Here is a 19,586-nt window from a genome sequence, read left to right on the forward strand (position 1 = left end):
AAATGCATTATGCTGTGTGAAAGACCCCTTGCATCTGAGTGCGTACTGTACGATCCTTGTTATATGGACTTCTTGATAAGACAAAAGTTATAGAAGCCATCAGATCAAGGCTTGACAACCGGGCTGTGGATTTATCAACAGAAAAGGCATGAGGGAGGGTATGCCTGGGTGGCTCAGTGGTCGAGTGTCTGCCTTCGGCCCAAGGCATGATCCCGGGGTCCTGGGATCGAGTCCTACATCAGGCTCCCTGCATGGAGCCTGTTTCTCCCTCTGCCTGTGTCTCTGCCTCTCTCTCTCTCTCTCTGTGTCTCTCATGAATAAATAAAATCTTTAAAAAAAAATAAATTCATTGAAAGGTAAGAAGGGTTGACGGATTATTAGATGGATACATCTGTGAAAAAAATAGAAAAGCTTGCAAAATGTCTACCAGGATCGAGGTGATGGGTGGGCATGGGGGTCTTCACAATCATTTCAACTTTTCTGTACGCTTGCGCATTTTTTGTTACAATAAAATTGGGAAGGGGGGGGAGAGCAAAAAGTAATTAGATTAAAAGGAAAAAAAAAGACATTTCTAAAGGTGGAAAGCCAACAAAAACAAGTGAATGCATGCCAACAAATTCAGTGACAAAACAATACAGAGTAGACTTATTTATTTTTTATGATTTTATTTATTATTTATTTGAGAGAGAGAGCATGCGCAGGGTCAGAGGCGGAGGGAGAGGGAGAAGCAGAGCCCCTGCTGAGCAGGGAGCCCGATGCATGAGGGACTCGGTCCCAGGACCCTGGATCATGACCTGAGCCGAAGGCAGACGCCTCACCGACCGAGCCACCCCGGCTCCCCCAGAGCAGACTTATTTACATGACGCAGCACCGCGCTGTGGTATTTATGGGCAGGATTATGCTTGAGCCACGCGCTCACGTCTCTGAGCCCCCTGCCCGCCCCCAGGAACGGGCAGCGACAGCCCTTCCTGCCACCCCAGGGCCCGGCTGGTTGAAGCGGGTGGAAGCCCGACCTGGCTTAGGCCAACCCGATTTCCTTGTGCGGGACTTTGGAACTGGGGCAGATACAGACCACTGGGTTTCTGCTGCTTGCTGGAACTGTGGGCATTTAAAGCCAGTGGCTGTGGGTGAGCTTGCATCACCCCCATTTCTAGAAAGGTAGCAGGGCCCAGGTCACCCTCCCGGGATGGGGATGCCAAAAGCTACGTGACATCATCAGGAGGGAGGGAGAATTGGGACCGTCGCTACAGTCCAGCTTATGGAACCTAGAGAGGGATAGAGAGAGACGCTTGGGTAGCACCTGCTTTATTAATATATACGCATCTATAAGGTCCCCGGGCTGTCCTCGGGCTGTCCCCGGGCTCCCGCAGTGCCACCTGCTGGTCGCAGTCATCCCCCTGGTGGAGGAGCTCCAGCTGGGAATGGGGGGAGGTTCCACGTGCCTGGGCGCCCAGCTCCCTCCCTGGGGAGACCAGCTTCCTCGGAGGCATCAGCGCGGCCCAGGACGCCAGCTGCGAGGTGTGGTAAGTGGAGGTGCCACCGGCCAAGGGCCGGGGGGTGGGGGGCGTCTGTGCACAGGGCGGTTGGGGGGCTGGCCTAGAAGGTGCCTCGCACATTGCGGGCGGGGCAGATCTGTGCATTGTTACAACTGCTTCTCAGCTGATGGGGAAAAAGGGGCGTCTGGAGGAAGCCCTTGCTTAATTCCCACGAAGGTGTTGTCTTCATGGACACCACCTCTCAGGTGGGGGCCCGGCTCCAGCAACCCCCCCCAGCTGTCCCTCTGATCTCAGTCTCTGTCTCTCTCTTTCTCTCACTCTTGCTCTCGCTCTCTTAGCAATCAATGCCTGTGGCTCCCCCAACCCACAGTCTTGAAACTTCCAGTTCCATGTTCCTGCCTGCATGGCCGGGCCCTTTTACCACCACTTGGTGACAGCTCACCATCGCTTCTTCTCTGTTCCACGGCAGGATTGGGGGCACGTCCTCGAGAGCCTGTCCACACCCCTGTATGTGCTGGTGTCTGAGGTTTGACCTTGCTGCACCCCCCAGCACCCGGCATGCAGAAGGTGCTCAGTTAACATAGGTTGGACGTGCGAATGAGTGACGGAGAGACAGTAAAGGAAGGAAGGAAGGAAGGAAGGAAGGAATGGGCTGCAGGCTCCACTCATCGCCCCCCCCCCCCCCCCCCCCCCCCCGTACTCCACTGGCCTAAAATCCCCTGGATCCCCTGCTCCAGCAAACAGGGTCCTCGTATAGAGCTGAGGCTATACATCGTGGGGTGGGGACAGCCCCCTTGTCTGGGGATTCTGGGGGGACGGCGGTCCCCGCTCCCAAGGGTTGAGACCCAGGCTGCGGCCTGTGCACTGAGGTGACCTGAGGGGGAAGCAATGAGAGAGCTGACGGGGTGCCCTCAGCAGCCCCCCACCGAGGCCACAGCCACCAGGGGGCAGCACCAGCCTGCACTGCCGGTGATGCCTCTTCTGCCAGAGCTGTGCAGCCCCTCCCCTCTGCCCTTCAGGGGCTGCCCTGGGGGCTGAGGACTCCTGTCCTACCCTGTGTCCTGCAGCCCAAGGCCACACTTCAAGGCCGCGGGGGAGCCGGCTTAGATCTGGTCTGTCGCCGGGACCCAGGGCCCCACGAGGGAGGCTGGAGGCCGGCCTGGGCTCCTCCTTGGGGCCCTCTCTGGAGCATTGGTGTGTTTTTTTTTTTTTTTTTCTAATTTTATTTATTCATTCATGAGAGACACAGAGAGATACAGAGACACAGGCAGAGGGAGAAACAGGCTCCCTGCAGGGAGCCCGATGCGGGACTCGATTCCAGGACCCTGGGATCACGCCCTGAGCCAAAGGCAGATGCTCCACCACTGAGCCACCTGGGCGTCCCTGGATTTTATTTATTTATTGAGAGAGACAGTGACAGAGCACAAGCAGGGGGAGCAGCAGAGGCAAAGGGAGAAGCAGACTCCTTGCTGAGCAGAGAGCCTGATGTGGGGCTCGATCCCAGGACCCTGAGATCATGACCTGAGCCGAAGGCAGACGCTTCAGAACTGAGCCACCCGGGTGCCCTTGCTGGCATTTTCTTATGAGGAGTCAATCTGAGGTGTCACAGCAGAGTCTGGCTTGCATTTAAGAGCAATAGGGGGGCGCCTGGGTGGCTCAGCGATTGACGTCTGCCTTCAGCTCCGGGCGTGATCCGGGGTCCCAGGATCGAGTTCCATGTCAGGCTCCACGCAGGAGCCCACTTCTCCCTCTGCCTGTGTCTCTGCCTCTCTCTGTGTCTCTCATGAATAAATAAATAAAATCGTAAAAAAAAATAAAGAGCAATAGGGAGTGACTGAAGTGTCTTGAGCAGGGGAGGGGCATGGTGACAAGATTCTCTCCCCAACCAGACCTCACTTACGTCCCTCTGCACCCTCTGCCCTACTAGGCTGGACTTGAGCTTCTGATCCTTTCCATGGAGTCTAGTTTTGGCAAGAATCCCGTCAGGCTGGTTTAGCCAGAATTCCCAGCCCCAGGGATCTGCCCAAGCTCCTCATCCCCTGCCACCTCCCATGGAAGGCCTGATTGCCCAGGCCTGGTTCTGCAAGGATCTTGCGGGGCCACTCAGCCACATTCCGCCCCCTGCCCCTGGGGGGGCCCTCCTAGCCACCTCCCCATCTCCAGCTTGTCCTAAATCCGCCCCCCAACGTGTCCCGGCCACGTGCGTGGAGCGGGGCTGCGTCCCTCTCCCTTACCGCAGAACCCCATGGCAGTGGCCCCTGCACCCTTCACCGCAGTCCTGACTAAAGTGCGTCTCACCGTGTTTAACAAACGTCATAAGCAATTTTTTCTTTAGTAGCAGTTGGATTTCTGCTTTTGAAGGCTCACTTGGGCTGCTGCACAGAAAACACACATGGGCACCGATACTAGGGGGAAGCACAAACCATGGGAGGGGGCTGCTCCTGGTGAGACGGTGGAGGCCCAAGTCATGGTGGGAAGGGACGGGGAGGGGGGGGGGGCAGGTGGGTGGAGTTAAACTCTGGGGTGGAGGGAGTCTCCACCTCTGCTTTTTTTTTTTTTTAAGATTTTATTTATTATTTATTCATGATAGACATAAAGAGGGAGAGAGAGAGAGAGAGAGAGAGAGAGAGAGAGAGGGAGAGGCAGAGACACAGGCAGAGGGAGAAGCAGGCTCCATGCAGGGAGCCTGACGTGGGACTCGATCCTGGGACTCTAGGATAATGCCCTGGGCCAAAGGCAGGAGCTGAACCGCTGAGCCACCCAGGGATTCCCTTCACCCCTGCTTTTATTTATTTATTGACTTATCCATTCATTGATTTTTTAAGAGTTTATTTATTTATTTATTCATGAGAGATAGAGAGGCAGAGACACAGGCAGAGGGAGAAGCAGGCTCCCTGTGAGGAGCCCGATGTGGGACTCGATCCCAGGACCCGGGGATCACGCCCTGAGCCGAAGGCAGATGCTCCACCACTGAGCCAACCAGGTGCCCCTCACCTCTGCTTTTAGACCCCACCTGCTGCCATCCCTCTACAAAATGAAGCTCCTTAATTAAGACCCATCAAGTTAGCCCACTCCGGCTCCTGCCCCCTCACCTCACACTCCTTTTCTCTCTCTCTCTCTCTCTCTCTCTCTGAGTCCAGCCCTACAGCACTCTGCCTCAGGGCCTTTGCACTTGCTCTAACCTTCCTCAGGAATGTCCTTTCCTTTGTTTAGTTCTTGATCTTCCAGAAGATCTCAGGTCAGCCAGCACTTTCCAGAGAAGCCTCTCCTGGCTTCTCCAGCCCGACGACTGTCCCTGCTGTGGGTACTGCTGGATTTTATTTGACATTGTGATGACTGGTTTAACATCTGCTTCCCCTATTAGACTGTGCCTCTCTGGGGGTGGGGACAGGACCCACATGAGTTTTGTGTAGCCCAGGGCTTGGAACAGGGCACATGTGTGATAAATATTTGTCACGTGGCTGGATAGGTGATTGGTCTTTATCAGAAAAGTTAGGCCGGATCTCCTCATCGGCGGCTGGCTCAAGTCTGGCCACTGGGCCAGTGTCATCAGATGGTGGCCTGATGTCTCGGGCTGCAGGAGGCTCACGCCGTGACAATTTGGGAGAGAGAACACCTCCCTGGGACCTATCTTATCTGACAGGGCCGAGGGCAGGGCACTCGCTGAGCCACAGAGGCTTATCCAGCCCCCCCAGCTGGCCCTCCTTATTCACCCCCCTGGCCTGCTGTCTCACCTGCTGTCTCACCGGGAGGTGACTCCTCCTGGGTGGGTACTGGGTGAGCACTTTTTGCTTCTGGATGCTCTCCGCACCCCAAACAGAGCCTGGGGGCGGACAACACAGGCAGCAAATGACTGAAGACCAGAACTGCACCAAATTTGGGTGTGAAATTCTCCGAGCCTATGGCTAGTTGTGGCGAAGGAAGAGGAAGGCCGAACACCACAGACGCTGGGTGGCACATGCCACAGAAACCGACCTCTCACAGCTCTGGCGTATGGAAAGTTCCAGATGAAGGTGCCAGCAATTCGTGTCCTGGTGGAGGCCCCTCCTCCTGGCTGGGGGACAGCTGTCTTCTTGCGGCGTCCCCAGTGGTCTCTTCTTTGTGGGCAAGGGAGGGAGAGACTGAGAGGCAGGCACCCGAGTGCCACCTCCCCTCCTAGTGCCAGGACAGCGTCGGGATTCCTCCCCCCTTCCACCAACCGGAGCCTCCTTCCAGGGCTGGGCTCCCTTTTAGGGGCTCCCCCCACCACCCCCGTGCTGCGACTCAGTGTGACCAGGTGGCGGCGGGTGGGGGGTGACCGTCACCTCTCACTGTGCCTCAGTTTCCTATCCTGGAACCTGAGAGTCTTGTCCTTTGCCTGCATAAGACAGGGGACTCCAGTACTCTAGGAGGGGGGTGCACGTTAAGAATAAAACAGAACAAACCAATAGCTTTCCCTCTTTTTTTTTTTCCTCCTTTACGATTTTATTTATTTATTCTTGAGAGACACACAGGGAGAGAGAGGCAGAGGGGGGAGAAGCAGGCTCCACTCCATGCGGGGCTCGATCCCGAGACCCCGGGATCACGCCCTGGGCTGAAGGCGGGCGCCCAGGTGGAAGCCGCTCCCTCCACCTGCTCCCGTTCCTGCTCCAGGTTCCCTGTGCTCGGTGCCCCGGGCCTCCGGACTCCGGCTGCGGCGGGCGGGGGGGGCCGTGCGCGCTCCCCCGCCAGCCCCGCGGCCCGCGCGCGGACACAAAGCTCGGGTCGGGCTGCCCCCGCGCGCCCCGCCCCGCCCCGCCCCCCGCCGGCTCTCCGCCCCGCCGCCCCATTGGCCGGGAGCTCGCGGGGGCGTGGCCCAGACCCCGGCCACGCCCCCGGCCACGCCCCGGCCACGCCCCCAGGCCCCTCCGCCCGCGCAGTCGGAGCCGAGCAGCTGGCGGAGCGAGCGGGTCGCCGCGGGGCGCGGGGCGCGGGTAGGCAGCTTCTCGGGGCGCCCTCGGGGGGGCGGGGTGCGCGCCCCGGGGCGGCGGGAGCCGCCGGGACTGGGCCTCGGCCTCCGTGCGCCGCCCCCGAGGCCGGCCCGGGTGCAGGCGCGGGGCTCCGGGCCGGGGCTCTAGGCCGCCGCGGTGCCCTCCCGCGCGGGACCTGGGGCGCCGTGGGGGCGGCGCGCGGGCGGGGGCGCCGTGGGGGCGGCGCGCGCGGGGGGCCTGGGCGGAGCCGCAGACCTGCCCCGCGCCCCGCCGGCGACCCCGGCTGCAGGCCGGAAATGCAAGGCTGTTTGGTTTTTCTTCTTCTTTTTTTTCTTTTTCTTCTCTGGGGCCGGAGGGGATGTGTGTCTGGGGTGCGGTGGGTGGGGGGGTGAGGGGGGCGCGGGGATCCGCCGAGCCCAGCCAGGGCCCCCGGTCCCGTCGCTGGACGTGCCTCCCTGCCGCATAGGAGCCTCAGTTTCCCCACTTGCACACTCGTGCTGCAACTCCAGTCGCTACGGGGCGAGAGAGAATAAAAGCAGCAGGCTCGCCCAGTCCCGGGAGAAACGTTGGCGGCTGTCGTGGATTTACTGGCCTTTTTTTGGTCTTTCTGTGTCTGCGCCCCCAGCCCTGTCCCCCCAGCCCCGCCCCAGCCCTCGCCGCTCCGAAGCCAGAGGCAACGCGTAAAAACAACCGGTTCAGATCAACCGCCGCCTTTAAACCGTCCGCTGGCTGCCTGAGCCCCAAACTTGTGCACAGGGCTTTCTGTTATCTTCCCCGGCCCGCAGCCTCCTTCCTGCCCCTGGGCCTTGGCACCGGCAGGTGCCTCTGCCAGGAATGACCCCTCCCCACCCCCAGAAGGGACCCTTTTCAGACCCCACGCAGCCTCCCCTCGCCCCGGGTCACCACGGAGGGTGGGTTCCTTCGGGGAGGGGAGCCGTGTTTCTTTGTCCCGCAAAGTGACCAAGTCAGGGCTTTTGGTTTGTGTCCCATCAGCAAGGACAGCAATGGCAGGGATTATCCTGGATCGCCCCATGCCGGACAATTCCACCCCCGGGGGCCGGGGTATTGTCGCCGGGCCCTTTGTAGCCGGCGCCGTCTGCCTGGCGTCCGGGGGCCTGGGAGCTGCATTACTGTCCCTGGTGACAAATGAGGAAACAGGCGTGCAGCGCGGAGGTCGCTGGCACGGGGTCATAGGGGGAGCGGGAGCCCAGCCCGGGCCTGAAGCCGCCCAAGCTCCGGGGGGATGGAGGCGGGGGTGCGCTTAGGGGTGTGTGACCTGGGGGTGATGGGGTGCAGGCCGACTGCTGGCTCCGGGTGGGCAGGGCGGGGGCTGGTGCTGGGGGACCTTCTCTGTCCGTGGGGCTGGTCCTAGCCGGTGGGGGTGGGGGGGTCGGGGTGCAGGGGGCAGAAGGGGGGGTCCGGAGGCCACGCAGGAGCCCAGAGGTTTCCGGCCTCCGCCCGGCACTCTGGGGGAGCTGGGGGGGCACTTCCTGGCTGGGCTCGGCCTCATCTGACCACCCCCTTGTTGTGCTGCTCCGGGCGGTGGCTGGCGCTCGCCCTCCACGCCCCTCCCCGGCCTCCCCTGCCCCTCCCCAGCCTCCCCTCCGTCCTCTCCTGAACAATGGAGGGGGAGGTGGCTGCCTCGGGTCCCCTCCTGGGGCCTCTTGCTTCCTGGGACCCCGCTGTCCCGTGGCCGCGGTCGCCAGCCCTCCCTTGTGCCAGGCTGGGGCCCAGCTGGGCGGAAGGTGGGAAGGGAGGCAGCGAGTCTCAGACTCAGTTTACAAAGGAGGAATCCCGGGTGCCCTGGGGTAACTTGGTGACTCATGCAGAGCCTCACCCCTGTGTCCCCCCCCATTTCCCTTCCACCCTCTCACTCGGGGTTTCAGCCCCGGCCCTGCCACCCGCTGGCTGTGGACGTGGGCAGGTCGCACCCAGCCCACTCTGGTGCCGCTGGGTGTCCGGGGATCAGGGACGGGGACCAGGGCCCAGCAGCAGCTGCCTCCCTCCCTCCCTCCCTCCCTGGTGGCAGCGCCTTAGAGCCACACAATCCCATTCCTGTCCTTCGGAATCAGATGTGCGGCTTCCCACCATCGGCACAGACTCGAGGGCACACTAAAGTGTGAGACCCTCTCTGTGCCTTAGTTTCCACACCTGTAAACCATCTAGGGGATGAATCTAGAGTGAATGCCCAGCGTAGAGCCTGACATGGAAGTTGGTGGGTGGTGGGCGCTGGACATTGGGTGAATGAGGAGCGCAGCCTCACTGTTGTCCCCTTTCCTGACCGCGGGGGAGGGGGGCTCTCCGGCGCCCCGTCCCCTCTTGTGTGGGCCCCTCGGGAGCCATCCCCACGTGCCACCAACAGTGGCCTGGCCCTGCAGCTGGGAAGTGCCCCCACACAATGCCCAGCCCAGGCTTTCCCCAGCCAGAAACCCACGCAAAGCCCAGACATCCCCAGTTTCCAGCCTAGGCTTGGAGTGGACTGGCCTTGCCAAGCACCCAACGTGATTGAACCCCACTTCTTGTTCCCCTAGCTCCCCCCACCCCCCCATCTGCCTGCCCTCCAGGAGAGGTGTGAGAGCTACCCAGAATGGAGCCTTGAGAAGTAAAGGGCAAACTTTTTCTCACTAAAGTGTCAATGAGTGAGAACCCTGCCAAGGCTCCCCTCTCTGGGGTAGGCTCCCCTCCCTGGGGTGGAGACTCCCAGTCTCCTGGCTGGAGACTGATTGCTCCTTGATATGGTTGGTGGGTTCTCAGGGCAGGAGGTGGGGGCTAACGGGGCCCGCAGGGGTGTCCGGAGTCCCCAGATAGGTGGGTCGGCTGAGAGGAGGGGTTGGGAGGGCCAGAGCCTGGTGCCTGGCTGGACTCTGAGACCCTGATGGGAGGACCAGTGGCCTGTGGAAAATTTCACAGGCTATTTTGGGTTGAGGCCCCCACCTCCCCCTCTCCCAGGAGGCCCTGCAGACACACCCCTCCCCCAGGGCAGCGGGGTGGGGGTGGTTTCCTGGCTCCCACACTCTAGACCTTGGGTCCCCCTGCCCTGGCCCTGGGCTCCGGGTACAACCTGGGGTGGGAGCTGAGTGAGGGAAGGGAGCCTGCCCCCACCCCGACCCCCCCAACCCCCTGCTCAGACCCCTGCTTTGGAAATGCAGCTGCTCACCCACGCTCCCTCCCCTCCTTGCTTTTTCTCTGGACTGTTTCCCCAGTTCCGTGCAGCCTCCCCAGGTCCCTGCCGGCTGGGGGAGCCAGGTGACTGGACCCTTCGCGCCTCAGTATTCCCATCAGTGAAGTGGGGTCGAACGGAGGTGGGTGAGGTGCTGGCTCCAGGACACTGAGCTTGGGGGTGTCCGGCCCAGGCCTGAGCTCCTGAGGGCAGGGGTTTGCTGACTGCGGGTCCGCTTCCTGTGCGCGCGGGGCCCACGCGGGACAGAGTCCTCGGGTGGCCGAGCTGGTGGCCGATCGGGGGGGAGGGGGGGGAAGTGGGGGGGGACGTGTGCCTGCCGGACAGACATGGCCCCACCTGGCCTCACACAGCCAGTGACAGGCCCACGCGGGGTGGGCGCCGACTGGGACACTGGGGACATTGGGTCCAGGTGGGCTCTGGGCTTCAGGCACCTGTGTGCCCTGAGGGGGGGGGTGTCCCAGAGGGTGGGCCTTGCCTCCTCCGAGTCTGGCCACCTGGGAGAGTTGTTGGGGTTGGTCTCTTAGGGGTGGGATGGGGGGCCCTCTGTAGGCCCCTCCCCATCTGGGGGGGTAGGGGGCTCTCTCCCCATCTGGGGGTGGTAGGGGGCCCTCTGTAACCCTCTCCCCGTCTGTGGGGTGGGATGGGGGGCCCTCTGTAACCCTCTCCTCGTCTGGGGGGTGGGGGAACCCTCTCCCTATCTGGGCGCTGTAGGGGGCCCTTTGTAACCCTCTCCCTGTCTGTGGGGTGGGTGGGAGTCTGGGGGGGTGGGGGCCCTCTGTAGGCCCCTCCTCATCTGTGGGTGGGGTGGGGGACCCTCTGCAGGCCTCTCCCTATGGGGGGGGTGGGGGGCCCTCTGCAGGCCCCTCCCTGTCTGCACAGGGCAGGGGGCGGGGGAGGTGGGGGAGGGAGGCAGCAGCTGCGGGGTTGGCTCCCGGTGACAGGCTGCCCCCTCCCCCAGCTGTTTTCCTTACAGCTGGACTCTGCCCCGGCCTCCCCCACACAGAGGCCATTCACGTCTGTCCCCTGCGGCCCCCGGGGGGCGGGGTGGCCCCCGGCCAGGCCTGCCCAGCTGCCCCAGCTGCCCTTCCCTCCCCTCAGATGGGCTGAGGTGTCCCAGGGCCTCCCCGTGTCCCCCCACCCCAGCCGGTGGTGGCCTCCACGCCCCAGTTTCTGGCAGTGCCCAGGGAGCGCGGCGGTCACCTTCCCCCGCCGGACACGGAGTGCCCGGTGGCTGCCAGCCGACGCCCCTGGTTCCAATGGGAACCCCGCTGTCCACCAGCCCCAGGGCTGGACTCGGAGGGACCCTAGGCTGCCCTCAGGTGGCCCAGCCCTGAGGCCAGGTGCTCCCTTTGGCACCTGTGAGGGTTGGGCGCACTTGGGGATTCAGGGATGCTGGGCTGGAGAGAAGGGGGCCCCCAGTTTGGGCCTGTTCCATTGATTCAGGGGAAGGTGGGCATGGTAAGGGGCACGGGACAGACAGATGGCCAGACGGGCATGGAGACTGTGGGCGCACACGATGCTGTTGGTGCCCATGCTGGTGTCCCGTCCCTGGGCCCTGCCACACTGCCGCCTCGCTGGCCCGCAGCCACACCCGGGCCCTTCCGACCCCAGGGTCTTTGCACGGGCTGCGCCCCTCCCTGGAAGAGCCTCCCTGGTTTTGAAACGGTGGATTCTCACCGTTCGGGGCCCAGCGTGCGCCCCACTGGACCAGCCTCTCCTGTCTGTCACCCTCCACCTCCTGTTTCTTACCGGCCCTTTGGGGGACCCGTGACGATTGTATTTATTTACTTATTTGGCTGTTTATTCCCTGGCTCCAGATTCGTGCCGTGTGTCTCGTGCCGTGAGCGGGGCCCTCGGCACCAGCCACCTGTTGCGGAGTGACCTTACGAGGACAGTTGCTGTTCCCGTGTGCCAGGTACAGGCTGAGGGCTTAGCGTGTGTTATGTGGTTTCGGTGTCCCGGGTGGCGTGAGGCCAGGCGTGCCCGGCTGCTGAGGACGGCCTGGGGGGTGTGGACGGCACCGGTGGGGGCCCCCGCGGAACCCCGAGCGTCAGAACATTCCGGGACTCTATGACCTGCGCTGCTGGGTCACGCTGGAGGCCTGGCCCCCACCCGCGGCCGGGCTCTTTGTGAGGTGGGGGCTCCCTGGTCCTCCCTGGCCACGGCTGCAGCGGAGAGAAGGGTCAGGAGGTAGCTGTGTCCCTGGCGTTGGAGGGCCCGCGGCCCCCTCCCTTCCTAGCGGGACAGACCCAGGGCCGGATGGGGGAGTGGGGGGCCCCGGGGCAGGGGTGGGGGGTCGCTCCAGGTGATGGAACCGGGTGGCAGACGGGGCTCAGGGTCGTCAGAGCTTCAGGCGGTTTCCAAGAGCAGCTGGAAGGCCGGGTCTGAGAGAGCTGCGTCGGTTTTTAAGATTTTATGTATTCATGGGACGCAGAGACACAGGCAGAGGGAGAAGCAGGCTCCCTGCGGGGATCCTGATGCGGAACTCGATTCCAGGACCCTGGGGTCATGCCCTGAGCCACCTGGGGGTCCCAAACCCCTGTTTTAAATTTGAAAACCCCACAGGCGGCCCAGAACTGGCAGGGCTGCCTGTGGTGCCCCTCGCTCTGCGTGGGCCCAGGGTGAGCCCAGGGCTGTCCCCGGGTCCCCATGCGGGGCTGAGGGTGAGCCCGGGGCTGTCCCCGGGTCCCCGCGTGGGGCTGAGGGTGAGCCCGGGGCTGTCCCTGGGTCCCTGCGTGGGGCTGAGGGTGAGCCCAGGGCTGTCCCCGGGTCCCTGTGCAGGGCTGAGGGTGAGCCCAGGAGTGGGGTCCCCGCACGGGCCGAGGGTGAGCCCAGGGCTACCCCCGGGGTCTCCGCATGGGCCGAGGCGTGCACTCAGCTCCCCACTTTGCAGGTGGGGAGTTGGTCCCTGAGAGGACAGGGCCTTACGCCGGCCCCCCCGGCTCCTGCGCTGGGCCTTTTCCCGGGAGCTGGAGCCAAGGCCCAGCAGGAGCAGCTACCTGGTGGTCACGTGTTCAGTGCGGGGCCACGTCCTGCTGTTGGCGAGGCTGCCAGAGCAGGGAGCAGCTGTGGAGCCCCCTGTGCCCCCACCCCCGCCTGATGCACGGGGGGTCACCCAGGGAACTGGAGTCCCCAGCGGCCGGTGGCGCCCGCCGCCTTGGGTCCCTCAGGCTCGCTGTCCTGGTGCAGGCTCGTGGCAGCCCCTAGGCATGGACCTGGGGCCAGTGGCTCCCCGGCTGGGTCCGGGGTTTCTTGGAGGGACCCCGCGAGCCGTTCCCTCTGCCCGCCCCCCCGGCCCTGCACGGGTCAGGTGGTGAGTGGCTGGAGGGTGACTTGGTGGCTGCCGCTCAAGCCTGCCCTGCCTCCCTCCTTCCGCTTCGCGGGTACCGAGAGCCCCGAGTGGGCCAGGGTCTGCGCTGTGCGCTGGGGACGTAGAGGGGACGGATGGCGCCCCTGTCACCGGGCAGGCAGGCATTTCCCGGCAGGCCGGTGGCACGGGGGTCCACGGTTGCTGCAGGGGCCAGGCCAGCCTGGCGCCTGCACTCCCCAGCCCAGAGCAATGGGTGTCAGGTGGGGGTGTCCCTGGGGCCCTCCTGGCAAGGCGTTAGCCCCTGAGAGTCCCCCGTCTCCCCCTAGGTTAGCCATGTCATCTGAGCCGCCTCCGCCGCCACAGCCCCCCACCCACCAGACTTCAGTCGGGCTACTGGACACCCAGCAGTCCCGAGATCGGTCACCGTCCCCTCTTCGGGGCAACGTGGTCCCGAGCCCATTGCCCACCCGCCGGACCAGGACCTTCTCAGCGTGAGTCTCGGGCTAGCGTGGGAGACCTTCCTGAGATGGGTCAGCTGCCCAGAGCCATTGTGTCTGGCCACCGCTGTGCCTCAGTGGTCCCATCTGTCACACGGGGAAACAGGTTGGGTGGAAGGAGCAATGGTGAGACTGGGAAGGCACCCTGTAAACTCCGCGGGGCACTGCCACAGGCCCCTGAGCCTGCCCCAGGCCGCAGTAGTGACACACAGGAAACCAGGGGGATCTTAAATCGTTGAGTTTTAACCATACACAAGCCTCTTCCTTTGTGGGACCTTAACTTCCTGACCTGCAAAATGGGGACAGTAGCAGGTTGGCCGTAGAGCTGCAGAGGACGTGCACGGTGCCTGGCGGATCCAGATCTCGGGCCCCAGGAGCAGTTAATTAATGACTAATCCTTTGAGGGATGCTCAGAGAGCTTTTGGTCTAACCCCCTGTCCAGATGGAAAAACTGAGGCCTGAGAAAATTTGCCAGGGTCATCAGGATCACTCGTATTAGAGTCTGCGTGAATGGCTCCCAGAGTTGTGCAGTGCACAGCCTGCATGGCTGTACATTGTGGCCTTGGCTATGGGCTGGGGCACAGCTTTTTGGGGGAGTGTTCAGGGATGAGCTGGGTGGGCCCCAGAAGAGTGGGTGGCTGTTTTGGAGGGCTGGTGGTGGTCCCCCCATCTCACTCTGCCCATCTCTGTCAGGACGGTGCGGGCTTCTCAAGGTCCTGTCTACAAAGGAGTCTGCAAATGCTTCTGTCGCTCCAAGGGCCACGGCTTCATTACCCCGGCCGATGGCGGCCCCGACATCTTCCTGCACATTTCCGAGTGAGTCAGGGGTGGTTTGGGTGGCTTGGGGCAGGTGCTGCCTAGGCAGGGGGAGGGCGGGATTTGGTGGGCGCTGCATGTGAGGGTGTGGGACTGCGTGTGTGGGAGGCTGTGCATGCAGGCATAGGTGCACAGGTGCTGGGTGGGGGAGGCTGTGCGTGCAGGCGTAGGTGCACAGGTGCTGGGGGAGGCTGTGCGTGCAAGCGTAGGTGCACAGGTGCTGGGTGGGGGAGGCTGTGCGTGCAGGCGTAGGTGCACAGGTGCTGGGTGGGGGAGGCTGTGCGTGCAGGCGTAGGTGCACAGGTGCTGGGTGGGGGAGGCTGTGCGTGCAGGTGTAGGTGCACAGGTGCTGGGTGGGGGAGGCTGTGCGTGCAGGCGTAGGTGCACAGGTGCTGGTGGGGGAGAGAGCAAGCTGGAGAGAGCGTGGAGAACCCCTGGGATGGGTCTGAGGTGGGTGGGGTGGGCGGGCGCCCCTGGGAGCTGCGTTTGGCCTGGGTCTGGTCTGCTCACCTGGGGGACCGCTTGCTGAGGCCGGGGGCTGTGCGACCCCTGTGCTCCAGGAAGGAAGTGTGGAGCTGGACCGTCCCCTGGCGCTGGCTCCCTGACGCCCTTCCTTCCTGTGTGGAAACCCTTGGGAGGCCCAGGGTGGGGCCCACACATCGGAGGCCTTGGGGCTGGAATGCGGCCAGCAGCCTGTGCCTCAGTCCCGCCCTCAGATGTGTGGGGCCTAATCTGGCACCCCCTTACCCCTGCCCCCTTTTTTGGCCTCTCGCACCCCCCTCACCTCCCCCGAGCTTTCATTTCAGTCCGTGGCAGCCTGAGCCCTACCCCACGCAGCAGGCCAGGCGATACGTACAAGCCACATTTTTGCAGACAGGTAGGGGACTGTCACAGGTGTACGTTGGGATGGGCGAATGAGCCCTTCCAGAGCCCCCCCGCCCCCCCGCGTTCTTACACATCGGGCACTGCACCAGCCCTTCTATGGTGCACACTCGAGGAAGGTGCCAACGCGGTGCATTTGCTGTGTGTACGAGCGCACGTGTGGATGTACTTGCGTCTTTCCAGAAAGGATGTGTAGTGGTTTACAAGAATGTGCACGGCACACTGCGCAAAAATGGGTTAGTAGGGAAAACGTGGGGGCGGGGAGCCAATCGGAGGTGGAGATTCAGGGATGTCTGGTTCCACTGCCAGAAGTGGGCAGCAGGTGTTTCCCTGAGCTCCCTGGGGACCAAAGGGGAGCACCATTTGCTATGTGACTCTTCATCCAGACAGACCAGTTCCAAGAGCTAAGGGAGGTTTCCTCGTGGAGGCGCCCCGGGGGGGTGGGCAGCCTGATGGGCACCACATGGCCTTGGGCGAGATGGTGGCTCGTGCCTGTAGTAAGTCCAGGAATCTCCCTGGACCCTTTGTGGACCTAGCTGTAAGCACAGAGGGACCTCCCTGCAGGTTTGCTGAGTATCCAGGGGATCGGGGGGTGGGGGCGGGCAGAGGTGCACGCATCTGGGTTTCTGGGGGCTCCTGGGACCGGGGTGGGTGTGCCGCAGGTGCTTTGGAAACTGGCCGTGCCAGCTCTCACCTGTGACGTGATGGCCTCCTCGTCTTCCTCTCTGGCCCGGATAGGCTCTCTGTCCCCAGGCCCACGGCGCCTACATTTGACAGAGTGTGAGCACCTGCGTAGGCTGAGCCTGCTCTCGGCCTCAGTGTCAGGGAGGCCAGGGGTGACGTCCAGAGGTGACATCCAGGGATGACGTCGGGGAGGCCAGGGGTGACGGCCAGGGGTGATATCCAGGGGTGACGTCGCCACTGAAATATGGTGGCTCCCTCTGGTGGCAGGGCAGGGGGCAGGGTTCCCCTGGAAGGGTGGCCCTCTGCCCCGCAGGGGCAGGGGTCCTGGGTGTGGCATGCGGGGCCTTTCTGCGTGCTGAGTGCGGTCTCCCCACCCCTGCAGCGTGGAAGGGGAGTACGTCCCCGTGGAAGGCGACGAGGTCACCTATAAGATGTGCTCCATCCCTCCCAAGAATGAGAAGCTGCAGGCCGTCGAGGTGGTCATCACCCATCTAGCCCCGGGCACCAAGCACGAGACCTGGTCCGGCCATGTCGTCAGCTCCTAGGGGATGCCGGAAGCGCCCCTTTCTCCTGGCCTTGTGGGTGACTGGGGGGAGGAGGAGGCAGGACCAAACTGGAGATGCTGACCTGCCGTTTGAGATGGGGCTTCAAAAGGGGGAACATGGTCCCTTTCAAGTATCTCCTGGAGGAAGGAGCGTGGGGGGCAGGCCCGGGGGTGCTCTCAGCCACCAGCACAGCCTCTGACCATGACAACAGCCTCTCACCATCTGAAAAGCATTAAAAGCATGGAAAACGGAGGGGCGACCGCTGGTGGCTGAGTGGAGGGTCCCATCCCAGCCCAGGGGGTGGGGTCAGGCGGCGCTTCCCCAGCCCACAGAGTCCTCTGAGCCCCTGGACTGGAGACTCAGAATCCCCGGGTCCAGTCCATCCGGGGCTGACAGGGGCCTTGCCCATTTCCTGGGAGGCTTTCTTACCCATGGGTCCGCCCTCCTGGTCCCTCTCCTTGGCCCTGCCCCAGGCTCTCCTGATGCTCCTCTACTGCTTCCTTGGGGCCAGGGAGCGGGAGGCGGGGGAGGGGTGCTTTGGTGCCTTTGCAAGTGGAAGCGTCACTACTGGGCATCTGGGGAAAAGTTTCTCTCCACAGCCCGGAGCCCTCCCCCTGGCCACGCCGTGCTCAGCCGCTTCCTCTCCTAGAAGCTGGTCTCCCTCTGCCCTCTGGAGGAGTGGTCATCACTCGGGAGGATTTCATATCCTGGCCTTTAGGTGGTGGGTGCGGGTGGGAGAAGGGGGAGGGTCTCTGTTTAAAATCAGACCTTTGTCCAGATTCATCCAGAAGGGAGTCAGCAGCTTGCTTCTGGGCAGGGCTGGTCCTCTCAAAAGTTGGAGAAATGCACCTTCCGTGATGGGTTTTTCTTGAAAACTGGTGTTAAGAAGTGCTTGGGATTTTTTTTTTTCTTTCCTTGGGATTTTTTTTTTCTTTCTTTTTGCATAACTAAGGCTCTCAGCCAGAGCCAGCCCTGTGTGCACTCCGCTGCCGACATTTCAAACCTTTGTAGATATTTCTCCCAAATCACATCCTTAGGAGTTTCTTTTTGGTGGTTTGGTGTTAGTTGTGATTTAAAAATAGAAATAGCTGGGTAATAATCTTTTGAAATATGTGTAGTCCAGAATCCACTTGTCAGCTTTAAAGCTGGCTTCGGGGCAGACGGGGATGTTGCACGCGGGGGCAGGCCAGGGGATGGTGGGAGGTGGTAAGGTCCTCATCAGGTGTCCCAGGCTGTGGACTGGTCTTTCGGTCTGGGAATGGCATCCCTTGGAAAGGGTCAGAAGGTAGAACTAGTTTGCTGACTAGTGAGTTTTAAAAAGATACACGGTTGAGTGTGTTGTGCAGTGAAGCAAGCAGTTGGTCAGCTTCCTCCTGGCCTCTCGTGCCCCTGCCCCCTTCTGGGCCCCTGGAGGTCTCCATGGCCTGGTCCTGGCCTTGGCACACAGTCGGGGCTCTGCGAGACCCCTCCCTGCTCCAACACGAGAGTCTCCATTTACAGAAGCTCCTCGAGGCTCTGGGAGGACGTCTGATGTTGGTGACAGAGCTGGGAATGGCATCCAGGATTCCATGCACATCTTTCCTCCCACCAGCCGCCCTTTTCTCAATAAAGTGTGTTTTGTGCAAGGCTGTGTTGTTTGTGAAGGTCGAGGCTGACCGCGGCTTCAAGCCAGCAGGTAAGGGCGTCTCCCCGAACGGGGGCGGACACAGGCACAGTCATCCTCTGTGTCATTCCGCTCCATGGGCTGGTTTTTTTGGGTGGTGAATAAGCGAGTGGGATCATCCCTTTCCCCTTAATCATCATTCTCAGGCATTGGGCAGCTTAGCTGTAGGGTCGGGCTTGGTGATGACAAAGTCTACTTACTCCGGCAGTTGTGGACGGATGCCCCATCTGCACTGGAACGTGTGAGCCTGAGCCGTGAGGGCGACGGCCAGGGCGGGCCAGAGAAGGCCAGAGAAGGGCAGTTTGGCAGCAGGAGGTCTGGGTGTCCAGGAGCGCAGCGGGGAGGTGCAGGGCAGGGCTGCTCTGGGTCAGGCTGGGAACGTTCCCCCCAGCCAGTGTCTCCCAACCCAGGACAGATGATTTCTGGGGGTGCAGAGGTGAGTATTTTCACTGCAGTGCTGATTTTCAAGGCGTATTAGGAAAAATTACAACCAGGCCCTTGAACCTGTTTAGGGAGAAGGTGAAGTGGGCATTTCTTCAGGGTGAGGGGATTTGTTGAAGGCAGTGCCCAGACCTGCAGGTGTGGGAATCCAGCTCCAGTGAAGAGTGAAGGGTGGGGCGGCTGCGGGAGGGAGCCTGGGGGCCTGGCTGCCCGCCCCGAGTGGCCTGATGGGGCCTAGGTCAAGGAGCTGGGAGGGAGGTGGGGAGAAAGCCCTGGGAGAGGAAGTGATTCAAGGCTACCTCTGCCTCACCCAAACCCGCCCCACTGTCCTCTGGAGGAGACACCTGGCAGTGTCCTGCAGATCCTGAGTCACCCCATTTCCTCCCTCTCCCCTCCCTCAGGAGCGCAGGAGGGACTCCCTGGGGGCTTCTCCCTCCAGGAGCCTGGGGCGGGGCAGGGCCGCTCAGGGCCAACCTCTGCTTCTCTCTTGCTCAATGCTTAGCTACTGTGTTGAAACTGCTCGTGGCATCTGTGCCAGGGGAGCAGGGGAGCAGAAGCTGAGGGACTGGCTTCCCCTCCACCCCCCAGCCGTCCTGGGGGTTGGTGCTGTTAGTGCTAGTCTGGCTGGAGGGAGCCCGCTCAGGTTACCTGTGAGGTGGGGGCAGAGGAGCCAATGGGCCGGGATGAACCCGTCCTGAGTCCCTCAGAGTCACGAGCTGGTCAGCTGCAGAGCCGGGATCTGCGCCCCCAGAACCAGTGTGTGTGGGGCTGCAGAGCCTGGCTAAGGGGAGGCCCTGGGTGGGGGTTAGGTTAGACCCGAGGAGAGAGGAACGGGCAGGTGGCTGGGGAAGCCGAGGCCGGGACGCAGGGACGGGGGCAGGTGGGGGCAGGTTGAGGAAATTCTGGCAGCATGGAGGGCGGCCCCAGGGATGGTGAGAGGGGCTCCCTCCGGGGGTGGGCGGCTGAGTGTCTGCAGGCAGCCACCATGGAAACCCGGGGAGGGATGGGCCCAGCCAGGCCACCTTGGGCACCTGCGTGGGGCAGCCCAGGCAGGGCCATCTCCAGTTACAAAGCTTAGGGCAAGTGGGAGTAAGACTCCGTGGTCTTGTTTTGCTGTAACAA

General features: G+C 62.5%; 1 protein-coding gene and 1 long non-coding RNA gene across 4 annotated transcripts; one reads left to right on the top strand and one right to left on the bottom strand.

Annotated features, from left to right (window-relative positions):
• Positions 1–6,377: 6,377 nt before the first annotated feature.
• Positions 6,378–17,985, top strand: CARHSP1 (calcium regulated heat stable protein 1). Of its 3 annotated transcripts, none has more exons than XM_025416551.3 (5): positions 6,378–6,448; positions 11,444–11,541; positions 13,263–13,427; positions 14,127–14,249; positions 16,198–17,985. In XM_025416551.3, the coding sequence occupies exons 3-5, from the start codon at positions 13,270–13,272 to the stop codon at positions 16,358–16,360; spliced, it is 444 nt and encodes a 147-aa protein (XP_025272336.1). In that variant the 5' UTR covers positions 6,378–6,448; positions 11,444–11,541; positions 13,263–13,269; the 3' UTR covers positions 16,361–17,985. The 3 variants fall into 3 exon arrangements, with proteins under 3 accessions (XP_025272336.1, XP_025272337.1, XP_025272335.1); XM_025416552.3 differs by lacking the exon at positions 6,378–6,448 and adding an exon at positions 9,728–9,747; XM_025416550.3 differs by lacking the exons at positions 6,378–6,448; positions 11,444–11,541 and adding an exon at positions 11,675–11,816.
• LOC112640397 (uncharacterized) lies at positions 13,657–16,200 on the bottom strand. The gene is made up of 2 exons (XR_003124017.3): positions 14,760–16,200; positions 13,657–14,290 (listed from the first exon to the last, which is right to left on the bottom strand). It is a non-coding gene; the product is annotated as an uncharacterized LOC112640397 (long non-coding RNA).
• Positions 17,986–19,586: the final 1,601 nt, after the last annotated feature.

Source organism: Canis lupus, chromosome 6 (assembly GCF_003254725.2).
Source record: "Canis lupus dingo isolate Sandy chromosome 6, ASM325472v2, whole genome shotgun sequence".
Classification (NCBI taxonomy): domain Eukaryota; kingdom Metazoa; phylum Chordata; class Mammalia; order Carnivora; family Canidae; genus Canis; species Canis lupus.

Bases quoted from the DNA above. Each gene is read 5' to 3' on its own strand.
- CARHSP1 (XM_025416551.3), top strand. From the start codon at position 13,270: ATGTCATCTGAGCCGCCTCCGCCGCCACAGCCCCCCACCCACCAGACT. The intron at 13,428-14,126 runs GTGAGTCTCGGG...CATCTCTGTCAG, and splicing joins CGGACCAGGACCTTCTCAGC to GACGGTGCGGGCTTCTCAAG. The intron at 14,250-16,197 runs GTGAGTCAGGGG...CCACCCCTGCAG, and splicing joins ATCTTCCTGCACATTTCCGA to CGTGGAAGGGGAGTACGTCC.